Source organism: Lagopus leucura, unplaced genomic scaffold (assembly GCF_019238085.1).
Source record: "Lagopus leucura isolate 7727_CA_CO unplaced genomic scaffold, USGS_WTPT01 Super-Scaffold_100157, whole genome shotgun sequence".
In the NCBI taxonomy this organism is placed as follows: Eukaryota; Metazoa; Chordata; class Aves; order Galliformes; family Phasianidae; genus Lagopus; species Lagopus leucura.
The window spans coordinates 39248601-39262622 of NW_024962334.1; the positions used below are offsets into that span (position 1 = coordinate 39248601).

General features: G+C 42.7%; 1 protein-coding gene across 2 annotated transcripts; it reads left to right on the forward strand.

The window, feature by feature from the left end:
* Positions 1 to 2829: 2829 nt before the first annotated feature.
* KLF6 (Kruppel like factor 6) lies at positions 2830 to 11052 on the forward strand. Of its 2 annotated transcripts, none has more exons than XM_042889041.1 (4): positions 2830 to 3318; positions 6007 to 6394; positions 8318 to 8441; positions 8963 to 11052. In XM_042889041.1, exons 1-4 carry the CDS (start codon positions 3217 to 3219, stop codon positions 9012 to 9014), a joined length of 666 nt encoding a protein of 221 aa, XP_042744975.1. In that variant the 5' UTR covers positions 2830 to 3216; the 3' UTR covers positions 9015 to 11052. The 2 variants fall into 2 exon arrangements, with proteins under 2 accessions (XP_042744975.1, XP_042744974.1); XM_042889040.1 differs by having other exon boundaries at positions 2832 to 3318; positions 6007 to 6580.
* Positions 11053 to 14022: the final 2970 nt, after the last annotated feature.

Consider the following 14022-nt stretch of genomic DNA (forward strand, 5'->3'; position numbering starts at 1 on the left):
TTCTTTCTTTCTTTCTTTCTTTCTTTCTTTCTTTCTTTCTTTCTTTCTTTCTTTCTTTCTTTCTTTCTTTCTTTCTTTCTTTCTTTCTTTCTTTCTTTCTTTCTCTTTCTCTCTCTCTCTCTTTCTTTCTTTCTTTCTTTCTTTCCTTCTTTCTTTCTTTCTTTTCCTACACCTATTCGTAAATCAATGACCTTAGAGGGATAAGTTGGCTGATTACCCTAGCTGTTGGACAGTCTTACTTAAGAATCATTGTGCAACTCTGCAAGCAGAGCACTGGCTTTTGGACTAATCCTATATAATACATACTCATTTTTTTGCTACTTTTGTAGATGACAGATCATATAGAGTTAAAAACACACTTACAGAAAGTAAGTCTGTGACTACCTCCACTTAATCAGGGGCACACATCCAGATTCAGCTGTAAAGCAGTCATAAGAAATCTATCCAAGGAGCTAAATAGCTGTATTCCTTCCCTGCCCATTAGCACTGCCTGTTCTGTACACATGCTTCGACACCCTTCACCACTACCGTCAATGAACAGCCCTCAGCTCTAGATCAAGATGCCGCTGTCCCTGCTTGGCACATCTAAATAAAGTGCTGTGGTCCCAAGGGACTGACTGTTTTCTTTCTTTTTCTTTCTTTTTACTTAGAACATATTTTCATTTAAAGTTTTCAAGGTAAATTCTACCCTGGCTCATGATTCAAAACAATGCCATTAATATAAAATGGATATCTGAAATTTTACTCCTATGTATAGGTTAAAGAAAGTCATTATGATTAAACTGTATTTTTAATTCATTTTCTTTCATTTTGAGTCCTATTAAAACTTGTCCTCATATTTAATATCCTCCACAGACTGGAATAAATTGCCTTTAATTCACACTCCATCCTTTCATTCAGACTGGCCACTGTTGGCACCTCTCCCTTCAGCTCAATTCCATGGAAGTGTCTCCCAAACATCAGCATTTTATTGACTCACTACTTCATTTTAATTCCTGATAAAAATACACTGAGTAAGAACACCAAATTTGTTCATGCTACAGTCTTGCCTATTCTTTCACACTTGGGATTGAAGCCCATACGCTTCAAACTCCACATGTAAACCTCACCCAGCCTGCAAGGAGCCCAGACCTCTGGCATATGAAACACAGCTAAAAACAGGTGAGCTTAAAATAAACAAATAAATAAATAGCAGACAGTGGCACTCACTGTCCCTTTGTCTGAAACTAAAAGCTTACCCAAAGAGGGAACAGGTCAGTTGTACAAACACTAAGGATTTCCAGAGGTACGTTATATATGAGTTATATATGACTAGAACACACTCTGAAGCCCAGGCCACAAAACACTTCACACAGCTAAAAGTATGCTCAAATTAGGTGCATAATCCACTTTCTTAAGAAGGTTTATTATTATTATTATTGGTGATGGATTGTTTCTTCCTGTACATTTCTTTGGAGGATAAGGTTTTGGTCAGAAGCTGACCCAAACTTTCTGGACTATCTGGGGTTAGCAAGGCAATTTTGGAAATATATTCATGTGATTGACCATGTGAAGCCAAGTAAAAAAAATTATTTACTAAGCAAGCTCAGTTTTCCGGATTTGAGTTCTGGATCTTCAGCATCAGTCTGTTTTTGTGACCCTACAATAATGTTATTATTGACTTTAGGCTTTTTTTTCTCCATAGACAGAGGAAAACCCAAACAGGAGCAGAAGTTGTGCGCTAAAAAAAAACGGCTGTATTAATGGGATGTAAGAGGCTGGGGAGCAGAAAGCTCACCTCTAATGTTTTGACTCCTACCACCACTAATTCCCAGATGACAGCGGGCAGATGAACCAAACATGAAGTTACCATTTGTAGGTAACCAGCAATAGGGAAAAGTGGGGAAGTGGAAATCAGAAACGAAAATATCACTGGAAAATGAGATGCCTTTTTATTAAAGAAGCTCACTGGCAGTGTCTGTTCCTCCTGCTGAATATAACTTCAGAAAGCTAACAACTGCATTTTGTTTAATTGTACAAAGAGATCCAAATTACTGATGAGGATCAGTGTTAAGGACACCAACACACAAACACTTATTTTGGTGGAAGCGCACACTGAATGGGATGAAGTTCTGCAGGGTGCTGCCCGAGGTGCAGCCTGGGAGCTCGGGGCAGGTCACCGTCACAGAGAGGTACTTTGGAGATCCTCATTCAAGCAGTAGTCTCCTCACAACAGAGCTAAGGATTTATTCCTGCTCACAGAGAAAACGAGGCGCAGCAGACCTCCCCGCAGGCTGCAAACACACCTGGATCCCGCCTCATAAGACCTTCAGGGAAAGTCTTTAGAGTGAGGCAAGTCACGAAACCATCCCCAGGCCCGGACGCTCGCAACCCCCTGCTCAGCACAGCGCTGCGACCGCCTCACGGCCCGAACGGCTCCGCAGCGCCCTCCCCGCTCGGCGCCGGCAGCACCACGAGCGGCCGCTTCCCCTCCCCCCGTACGCGGAGCTCACTCGCCGCACAAGCACACACCTCCCTCCCAGAAAAAGCAGCCGCTTCCCTGCTTTATATACCCTGCTAAAAATAGCCCGCAGCCGAACTCGCCAATCAGGAGGGGGCGAATTTCGAATCGGACCAATGGCGGGAGCCGTCACGGCCAGGCTCGGTCACGCCAGGAGGAGCCGCGATGCTTGCCGAGAGCCGATTGGGCTGCTCTGACATCATTGGCACGCGGGGCGCGGAGTGCGTGGCGGAGATTGGGCCGCGCCGGCGGGCGGCGTCATGGGATCACGCGGGGCGGGGGAGGGCGCGGGGGCGGGGGCGGCGGAGCGGCCGGGCGCAGCTTTGAATAGGGAAGTTTTGCAGGGGGTTACATTTGCAGCCAGCGCCGTGTTTGCAAATATTGAGCCCGCTCCTGAGCAAGTGTCCACCGCCGGCCGCGGGAGGAGAGAGCGGCCGCCTCGGGAGACGTCCTGCCTTGCTGTGCAATTAAACTTTGCATGAAACTTCGGGTCTTTTTTCCTCCCTAAGCTCGCCAAGGAATTAATTTCTATCTATTTGTATATATATATATATATATATACAATTTTTTTTTCTTCTCTGGAGGAAGGGGGGGGGCTTGGAGACTGAGAGCAGAGGGCTGACACCCCCCGCACACACCCCTCGAGCCCCGCACACAAGAGGCAGCTGTCCGTGTCCGCGGCCGCCAGCACGGACTTTGTTGTTGCAACTTGAGACATGGATGTGCTCCCCATGTGCAGCATCTTCCAGGAACTGCAGATTGTGCACGACACGGGCTACTTCTCGGCCTTGCCGTCCCTGGAGGAATATTGGCAACAGGTAAAGCAGGATATCGGTGTTGTTGTTGTTGTTATTGTCGGTTTTCTTCTTTTTTTTTTTTTTTTTTTTCCTCCCTCTTTATTCCGCACCTCATTCAATATAACAAGAAAATAAAAAAAAAAAAAAAAAAAAAAAAAAGAAAACAAACCCAAGTGTCAGCAGCGAGTTGGGGCAGAATTAAGCACGAACGCACAGAGGTGCTGGAAAGCAGGTGTCTCGCTTTGCGATCAGACGGCGCTTTTTCGGGCGAAGAGTCCCGCGGCGGCCACACGGAACGGCACATCCTCCGGCTCCGTCCTTCCACGGCCGTTCCGAGCCCCGCAGTTGCGCTGTGCGGTGCGGTGCTGCGGGGCTGGGGTTCGACACGGCCCCGACCGAACCGGCCGCGGTCTACTGTTGTTGTCATTTTATTATTGATTGTTTCTGACGACGATGGGAAAAGCTTACAGCGGAGTACGTGCACATCTGTATGTATTGTTTCGTATATATGTATGTACACAGTATATAAGCACATATAAGCAATATGTGTATACACGCATATATACAAAGTATGTGTACATATATATATACACAATGTAGCTGTTTCCGAGCACAGAGAGCTGTGCGGAGTTGTCAGTCATATGACAGTGCTGCTTGCCTCGGTCGGAAAGGAAGAAGAACGGAGGCTCCTTCCCTTTAATGGACATATTTCGTTGGGTTGTTTTTTTTTATTATTTTTTTCCCCCCTTTCGTGCCCTAATCTGATCCAAGCAAGGCGGTGCGCTCTGCTACCGTACCTCGGTCCCGGGGACCGAGCCCAAAACCTGCCACCGCCTCACAACCTTCCAATTCCCGAGAAGAACGATATGCAAAGTGTTACAAACCTTCACATGCCTACTAATTGTGTGCAATGCGAATTGTATGCAATCCTATGTGGTTTTTCTTTCTTTCTTTTTTTTTCCCTCCCCCCCTTCCCCTTTCAGAGAGGCAGCTCCATAGTACGTGATTGAAATGGAGCTAAGTAGTTTCCTTCAGGCATTCGGGCTCTTGGCGCAGGGCCAGCCCTCTTTCCCAGTAGCCTTCAGAGGCATTTAAACTCGGAGAGAGCTTTGCTCCGGCCCCCATTACTAATCTACCTAATGAGGAATTCAAATTAGCCCGGAATATTAAACTTTAACAAGATCTTAATAAATGCATTTCCTCCCATTTTCTTGGAAAATCAATACGCTATTGTGTCATCCCTCTAGAAACCTTTTTTGTTTCCAGCGTGCATTGCAAACCAATTATAGGCAAATGCATGAACAGTGTGTGCAGTGGTGGGCTTGTTTTTGTGTTGTTTGTTTCTATTTTCCCTTTTTTACCCACACTCCCGGCCTGGCCACGACATGTGACCCACTTTAGTAAAGCAGTGCTCCCATAGACAGATGGGAAGGGGCTGTGAGGGGAATGTGTGGCATTTGGGATCAGGTTTTGCTACCATGATGATCTTGCTAAAATAAGTAGAGTTCGGTATGGAAACTTGGTGTGTCCTTTTTCTGAGTAATGCTTCTGTATGGATTGTTTCCTATAGTGGAAAGAAAAATCCCAAAACATCAGCTTGTTGCCATAACAGTTCATACCCCTTTTTGTTCTCCTCTGAAAATGGCTAGAAAGTCAGCGAGGTGAGCTGACTTGAAGCTGACTGAAAGCCACAGCTTTACCCATTTAGGGTGGTTTTGTTTTTTGTTTTGTTTCGTTTCATGGAGCAGAGGGGAATGCAGTCAGGGGGAGAAAGAGGGGGAAGCTTTCCATGTACTGTTGCATGTATGTTTGAACAGAGCACTTTTTTGGCAGCTGGACAGGATTTTATAAGGAAGTCTCCTTTGGCATTGCGTGAAAGAAAGACTGCGATGACTCATGCAGTTGTACTCTTGGCCAGTAGATAAAGTTCTTGTTCATTGTGGGACTCCCAGCAGGACCTCAGAGTAATTTCCCGTTTTGCATCGTATAGAATAGGACATTTCTGTTCTGGAACTTTTTCTCACTTCTGTTGTTGAAGTTCCCCGTGTTTCTCCAACCATGCACAGAGCAGTGTGAGCAATGTGGCGTGCATGCCAGCGTGCTTGGAAGTGACATTCTTTGAAAGTCGGACGTGCTGTGTTCTCATGCACAGGAAATGGGAGGATGTCTGCTGCTCCACTGATGTCCCCACAGGACGGACAGCAGCTCTGCGGCCATGCTGAAACAGGGCTTTGTTTTCTGACAGGGCGTTGGGGTTTCAGCACACAGTGTTCGCTTGGATCCTCTCAGACTTGTGTTTGTGCAAGAGGGATGCAAACAACTTGACATTAGACAGGGAGTGAGAGTGCAGGGTGACTATTTGTTGTGGTTCTCTACAGTCCTTTTCAATGTCAGCCTCCTAAAAACATGGATTTATGATGAGAGCGAAGATAATTTGAGTGACTCATTAGAATGCTATTTTGAAAACTAAAGCTGACTTGCACCTTCAGCTGTGCGTTTGAACTCCTGCCCAGGTCTCAAGAACCAATTTCTTTTCATCATGGCAGTCACCTAGTTACAGCTGGAGGAGTCTGTAATTTGTTTTGAACATAGAAACCTCACATCGAACGCACTACATTCCTATATGCTTTTTGAAGTGTAAAATACAACTGGGTTCATTTTTAAGCAAGCTTCTAACTTTTCCCTTTTTTATCCTTTTCTTTCACGTAGACGTGTTTGGAGCTGGAACGGTATCTTCAAAGCGAACCTTGCTATGTGTCTGCATCTGAAATCAAATTTGATAACCAAGAGGATCTCTGGACCAAAATTATTCTGGCACGTGAGAAAAAGGAGGAATCTGAACTGAAGACTGCATGTGTCTCAAAGGAGGACAGCCCTACCAGTCAGAACTTAGAGACCAATAGTTTGAACTCAGATGTGAGCAGCGAATCTTCAGACAGCTCTGAGGAGCTCTCGCCCACCACCAAGTTTACCTCTGACCCTATAAGTGACGTTTTAACCAATTCAGGAAACTTGTGTTCTTCTGTTACTTCCACTCCCCCATCGTCTCCTGAGCTGAGCAAGGAGCCTTCTTCCCAGCTATGGAATTGTACGCCGGGTGAGTTGCATTCACCGGGGAAAATTCGTACCGGTACCGCTGGAAAGACTGCAGAAAAAGGTACACCCACCAATGGGGACACCTCGCCAGATGGCAGAAGGCGTGTTCACAGGTGTCATTTTAACGGTTGCAGGAAAGTTTACACCAAAAGTTCACATCTGAAAGCACATCAGCGCACTCATACAGGTTAGTAACCGAACGCTCGCTCAGAGTTGGCAAGTCCTGCAGGGAATACCCCTGATGATAGGGGTTTCACAGCTTACACAAGCGCTGGGTGGGAGCCCAGGTTTGGAGAGATGATGTAATAGTGCTAGAGGCTTACCAGAACAGACGACATCACTTCCTCATTCCCTTCATCAGCCAGCCAAAACCAAGGCACTTGGCTGTTGATGAGTCCGCTGTCATAGCAAACAGGAACAGCTTGGTTAACTGGGCAGTGCTTGGAAAGCTACAGATCTGTGTGGCCTTCAAGAGCCATTGGCCAAAATACACACTAGACCTCTGTGCACATTTATTACTAAAGCAAAGGGAAATGAGATTTTCTTGGGGGAAAAAAAAATAAAAATAAAAATAAAAACCTAAATGAAAACAACAACAACAAAAAGCCAGGAACTGCATATCCAAAAGTTGGGCAGATCACAAAGTAGCATACGAACCTGTCTTCATGGTCCTCTCTACATTGGGTCTATTCAATCAGACATCCGAAGGCCTGGAGTCTATAAATTACAGCTATAGTTGTAAATAATTTAACAGTTTGGTGTGCTGTCATGTCAGCAAAAATCTTGGAAAGCCACGGTCTGTTGTAGTTCTTTGAACGTTTCTTCCTAATTGGACTTGCAAATGTATGACTGTATAATTTCATCCCAAAATACTGAGTAACAGCACTGTATTGTTACGGAGCCTGAACTGGAAAAAAAAGCAGTCCTGTGTGTTATTGGGAAAGAAAGTAAGGAAGGTGGATTCTTCAAGGCTTCTAGAATATTATATAGTTGAAGTAGTGTGCTGATTTGCTTTTTGAGTATTAATATTCAGCATCGTTCTGTGACAGCTGTTAGATGTGTAGGGCTATGCCTTGGCTTAGTTGTCATTGCTTACTGCAAGGAACTGGCCTGATGTTCTTGGTGTGCCAGTGCAAAGACCTATGCAGTATTTTTCTCCATGACGTGGAAAGAGAATTCAAGGAACAGATCCTGTTTTGACTCATGAGCTCAGCATTTTGTGGCTTTTATGGGAAGTCTGAGCAAACTTGGATGTTCCCGTTGTCAAGCAGAAGTTCGATAAAATTAGTCTATTTTGAGGGGAAGAAACATCTTCCAATGAAACCATGGTGGTTGAGCAGACACAAACAGCTGCCAGCGTCAGAGGTATTGCAGAGCTCTTGTCCGGGTGCTATGTGGCTGAGAGCATTCCTGTGAATGGAAGTGGTATTTCTCAAATGCTGAAGTAGCAATGCTCAAAGTGACATGCAAGCTCTTCCAAGAAAATGTGGCTCAGCAGAAGGAGGTTGCATGTTATGGAGCTGAGTGTGTGACAGAGAGCTTTGATGCAATACAGTAGCCTAATTGCATTTGGGAGCCTCGCTGTGCTGTCTGTAATCACCTTTGAGGTCTAAGCTACCTGTTTGGGAGTCACGGTGCTATTACAGATAAACAGGAATGTTAGAAGGTTGCATTTCTTTGTCTCCTGTGAACCTGTTAAATCGCTTTTTTCAATAAGAATGAGATCAGTTGATGTGGTGTTACAGCAAGAGTTAGGAAGGAATCAGGTGGATGAATTTTGCTTTCTTTGCATCTGATACATTCAGATATGTTAAATAGAATTGACTGTCTTTAGGGGGTGGAGGAGGTTTACATAAAAAATGAATGGGATAGCACTGATCTTTGAATGAAGTCATGACTAACGTGTAATCTGCTTTCTTTGTAGGGGAAAAGCCTTACAGATGTTCATGGGAAGGGTGTGAGTGGCGTTTCGCAAGAAGTGATGAATTAACCAGACACTTCAGAAAGCACACTGGTGCCAAGCCTTTTAAATGTAGTCACTGTGACAGGTATGTGACTGAAATGCACCTTCAGAAATAGTTATTTTTAGCACTTCGTGGAAAGTGAACCTAGGCTGCCTTTCTTGAGATTAATTTGTGAAGGAATCTCTTGGTGGACACAATTGTGTCTAGTAATTTTAGAAATTATTATATTTGATATTGGAGGAAAAAAATAATCTGGGTATAGCTTGTAGCCCAATGGGGCACGTTAGTGTTGAGAAATCCCTCGTGTTACCTGTTGGTACCTGTAGAGTATCTGGGTGCCTGGGGACACTGAGTACTTCCATGTGCCCTGGGATCACACAATCATAGAATGGGTTGGATTGGAAGGGACATGTAAGATCATCTAGTTCCAGCCCTCTGCTGTGGACAGGGTTGCCACCCACTAGATCACATTGCCCAGGGTCCCCTCCAACCTGGCTTTGAATACCTCCAGGGATGGGGCACCCACATAATGTGGGGCCCATAATATGGGGTCTCAGAATACAGGGGTGCAACCCCCAGCTAACATGCCAATTCTTCCCTTGCAGGTGTTTTTCCAGGTCTGACCACCTGGCCCTTCACATGAAGAGACACCTCTGAACAGGTCAAGAGGTGAATCCTGTGGGCTAAGAGGCGTCAAGGTTGAAGAGCCTTGAGCAGAGGGATGCGTGTTCCAGCCAAAGCATGCCATTTTGCACCCTACCCAGTTGCCTCCAGGACCTCACTTCCTTGAAGGTCTTTTGAGGGCTAATAAGTCATGTAAGAAACGGCATAGCAAGCATGGTGCGTGATGTTTGGGGTTTCCTGGACTCATACACTGGTATCTAACTTTCTGAGTGGCTCCTAAGCCTTTGCCGTGAGCATGTGCACTGAGAATGTTAATGATTGGGCGACTGTATGCTATGAGGATCTATTGACGATTGTATGCTGAGGCACATTTTTTTTCTTGTGGTTGTTTTATAACTGTAAGAGAAAAAAAAAAAGTCTGAATGTCTTGTATGTGAGGAATATCTTGTGAGATGGGACGACCACCAATCATTTCCAAGGGATGGGGGGAGGGCTGTCTGCACCTTTTTAGAGGGAAAACAGAGAGGGGAAAGGGGAATTAAAAAGAGTCAGGATGCCAGAATGGAGATGGGGACCTCCCCATTCCTGTGTGAGAGGAGCTTTAGGTGTCTGGTGCAGCTATTAAACGTGCAATGTGTCAAGTAGCTTGTTTTACTTGCTACAGAGCTCATTTGTAATCCATTGTATAAGCTGTGTATTTACAAATGTAACACAACTATAACTTTTCATTATAATACAAAAGTTATTGCATGGTTCTGGGGAACTATATGCTTTTCCATTCTTTAATCAGGACTGCAGTTTTGATTCCAGTTAAGAGCAGCTAAAATACAATTGGTCTAATGTTACATAATGTATGGAACATGAATAATTTTTTCTGTTGGGTGGATAAAACCACTATTGGTTAGAAACTGATTTTTCTCATGCAGCTAATTTTTCTCTTATTTATGCCTTGAGGACTAACTTCTGGTTTTCTAGCTGTTAATGCACTGTTGACCTTAATAATGGTGCCTTATGCAAGTGACCTTCTCTTGTAGGGGGTCTTATACAGGGGTATGGGTGATGCATGCTTTATTAAGGCTCTCTTTTCACCTGGCATTGTACTGTATCAAATGTATAATATGAGGGAAAAAAAAAAAGGTTACTTCCAGGGTCCTCCTTCACAAAGACAAATATAGAGAAAAGTCATTCATGTCAGTACAGTATTTGTTTAACTTAGACAGTTTGACTGTGTTACAGTATAATGCATATGCCAATTGAATACCTGACCAGTTCTGCCACCTTGAGACTTTTTATATTGACCTTGCACAACTGTGTATATACACACCCCAACTGTACTTAATATGTTGAGTTTTCATACATATTAAAGATACAGAAGTATTAAAAGATGTATTTGCTTAAAAGGCACAAGTTTCACATCTATATATCTAGCTATCTGTTGGTCATACAGAAAGAAACTATATTACTTTTTTTTTTAAAAGTGGGCAGAAGAATAATTGTGTATGTATATTTGTGTGTACAGTCTGTGTATGTGTGTATATATATAGATAATATATAAATATTTTTTTTAAAAGGAAAAAAATTTAGAACACATAGCTAGAAAATGCCACAGCCCATCAAAATATTCCTCCCCCCCCCCCCCCCCCCCCCAATTATGGTCATTAAGGAGACAAAGAAATGAGAGATACAGTTATTAAAATCTAGTGTTTTTAGAGGCTTTACCTTTAGCTTAATGGTGTGCTAAAGGCTTTGTTGGCATTCAGTCCTTCTCAGACTGCTGACTGTGTTTTGTAGTTATTAGGTTGTCTGGAATAGCGTATCTGTGGCCATTTAAGAATGATATGAACCGAATATTGGCATGCTAAAAGAATATTAGCTGTGTGCAGATGAAGTACACTCATATTTTGGCTTTCCAGCTTATGGAAGGACTTGTGAGTGAGCTAGTCGTTGTGGTGGTTGAGCTCTAATTTTGCATAGTTCAGCTAAAATGAAGACTGTTTTTTCCTAGAATAGAAATAGTCTGTCCAAAAGCAGTTGTTTTTTTTGTTTGTTTTTTTTTTTTTTTTTTAACCAGCTCACTACAGTTGATGCAATGAAACACGTGATCTGTTTCTTTTTCTATTTATTATTGGTCTTGCTTACTATGCTAATACGTTGGTATATCTTTCCTGGAAATGTATGTAGATAAGTGGTTTAGGAAAAAGTATGTGCCAGTGATCTGGTTCTATGGAACACACAGGCTTAAATCATTCTCATTTCATTTTTACTTTAAATTGCTTGAAAATGCACTTTCCCCCCTCCCCCCCAAAAAAAACTAAAATTTCCAGAAAGTGGATTTCTATTTAGAGTTGAGTTTTGTTTTGTTTTGTTTTGTTTTTTAACTCCTTATTTGCATTGTCCTTGGCTTAGCCATACTTCTGAAAAGCAAGAAAGTAAACAAAAGAAAAAAATTACCCCAAACAAAAACCATTAAACTTGCACTGGCTTGTCTCAATTGTGAAATACCATCAGACTTGTGTGGATGGGGTGGGGCTGTGTGCCATATGTCAAATGCCTGTAATTTTCTTAACAAGCAAGTACATTTTGTTCAGGTGATAACTGAGCCTCAATCAAGCTGAAAAATAAAAAATAAAAAAAAAAAACATTTTTGCTTGAAATTTAAGAAAAAGTTTCTATTAGTGAAATTTCTTTTTTTGTTTTTGAAGCACCCTGTTATCTAAAGAATCTCTTTGTAAGATTTTTGTAAAGATTTTGTTTTACAAGATTTTATTTGAAATTGTTTTTTGCAAGATTGTTATATTTCTGTATGAATGTATTTTTTATTGGAATAACATAAAAAGAAATTCTTATCAGCATCATGTGTCTGGCTTCATCCTTCTCCCTGGAGGCACACACACCAAACAATGCCAAATGCTGTGTTGACGCTTTCTCTTGAGTCATCTGATGCATGTACAAACATCTTTGGGTCAAATCGCCTTGTGGAAGACAAGCTCCTGTGAGAAAGTAACTTGATCAGTAGAAGCACAGTGTTCTTCCATATATGAACAGCTGTTGTTGGTTCAACTTCTGTCTTAGCAGAATAAATAGTTAACAGGGTTGTTACTGCAAGGCCACACCTTGATTCTGAGTCATTGGCTCTAGAGAAGTGAATGCACACAGGACAACTTATGCTTGTGGGAAATGAGATTCTGTGAGCATTTATGGTGAAGGAACTAAACAGTAGATGCCCAGGTGGGAGGCCTGTAAACTTTTTAGCCGGGTGTGGGCCTTTAAACTGTCCCATCCATGGAGAAGCAAACCTGACACCTTCAAGGCACAGCTGATGGAAGGAGCCATGTGAAGCCTGCATGGCCCAGATGAATGGACCTGAGCATTCTGCAGGTCATTAACCTGCTGATGACCTCCAGCCAGCCAACTTCAAGAACAGCAAGAGCAATGGCTCTTCAAAGCATGACTGGCATGTGCACCAGCTTTAGACACATGCAGAACTCGTTTTATGTTGCCCTGTGGCTTCTGTTTCACTCCTGCTTGTGTTAAAAATCCCTTGAGCATTGAGTAAAAGCATTGGCAGAAATAGCAAAGTTACATGCTGAGAAACTTGACGTTAGGCATGTGAATTGAACTCCCTGGATTTGAACATCCATAGTTTAAAATTAGAAATGTTCTAAAAACGCTACGGGGAAAAAAAAAAAAAAAAAGAAAAAGAAAAAGAAAAAAAAAGAATACATTCAAACTGAGGTGGAAAGGGCATAGCGGGGAGACCCTGGACACGTGCCTCAGCCTTGCAGCAGGCAAGTAAGCAGGCAATATGCCTCTGTAGGGGCAAGGGAGAATTGGCAACTTAAGCAAAATCCTGATCTGCAATAGGAGGGAGACAGCACAGTTTTCCACTTACAGTACCTCTCACAATGAAACAGATGGGGTCTGAGAAACTTGTTGCAACAGAAATAATAAAAGGCTACGGAGGATGAGGGCTTGTGACACTTTGCCTTCTATTCTGTATACAGCCTAGAAATGGAAATATTTTTAAAGAACTGAGTTTGACCTTGGAGCTTCTCCACCCAAAATGTTCAGTGGGTGTGTAATACAGAACAAGGATTGGCAAATTCTTGACTGCTTATGGGGTGTGTGTCATCCAGGGTTGTGTCTTACCATACCTTCATTACAAAAAAAAGGCATGATAAATCCGCTATTAAGCATGTTACTGTGATGCTGAGATTCCATCCCTTTTTATTTCCAGAGAGATTGTACTAACAAAGGGGGTGTTCACAAGAAATAAATAAAGGCTGTTGGCAGAAATATTGGGCAACAAGGAAACAGCAAAGCAGAAAGCAATAGTCATTTCAGGGGTAGTACATTTCAACATGAACATCTATGACAGACTTGCTTGATTTCAGATTTTGTAACCTAGAGCAAATGAGAAGGGATATGAATTTAAGGGTAAAGATGTCAGGTAGCTTAGACAGTGTGCAGACCTTGATTAGTAGGCTCAGCAAGTTCCAACAACTGCAGCTGAGGTGAAAGCAGGAACAGGGCCTTCGAGCCAACACGTTGTTTCTTACTGCAAAGGTTACACACAGTGTGTTTGTGCACTTAGGCACACATATGTGCATGCAAGGGTCAAGATGAAACAGCTGAAAACCCAAAACAGAGGTGGTTTTTATTTTTTTTTTTTTTGGGTGTGAACAAATGCTGGCCTTCAAGTGGTCAGTGCAAGCAGGGCAAATCACAGTTTTCCAGCTTGTTTGAACAACTGTGTATTTATTATATATACAGAGGCTTTAAAGTTCACAATAGACAGATGTTTGCTATTTTCTTAAATTGGGTATTTATCTTGTTTGAATGTTACTATTTCTCTCCTTCTAAAGCATACTATGAATTGTCACAAACAAAACTTAGAATTGTTCCTGTTAGAGCATGTTGAAGACAAACTGTTTAGTGCTTCCCTCTCTAGAAGTTGTGTACTATTCCTCTGCCTTCATGCCTTTGTCCTTTCCCATTCTTCTTAACCTGAGTATTTATTCTTTATCTTCATTAATTGCAC

Bases quoted from the DNA above. Each gene is read 5' to 3' on its own strand.
- KLF6 (XM_042889040.1), top strand. From the start codon at position 3,217: ATGGATGTGCTCCCCATGTGCAGCATCTTCCAGGAACTGCAGATTGTG. The intron at 6,581-8,317 runs GTTAGTAACCGA...CTTTCTTTGTAG, and splicing joins ACATCAGCGCACTCATACAG to GGGAAAAGCCTTACAGATGT. The intron at 8,442-8,962 runs GTATGTGACTGA...CTTCCCTTGCAG, and splicing joins AAATGTAGTCACTGTGACAG to GTGTTTTTCCAGGTCTGACC.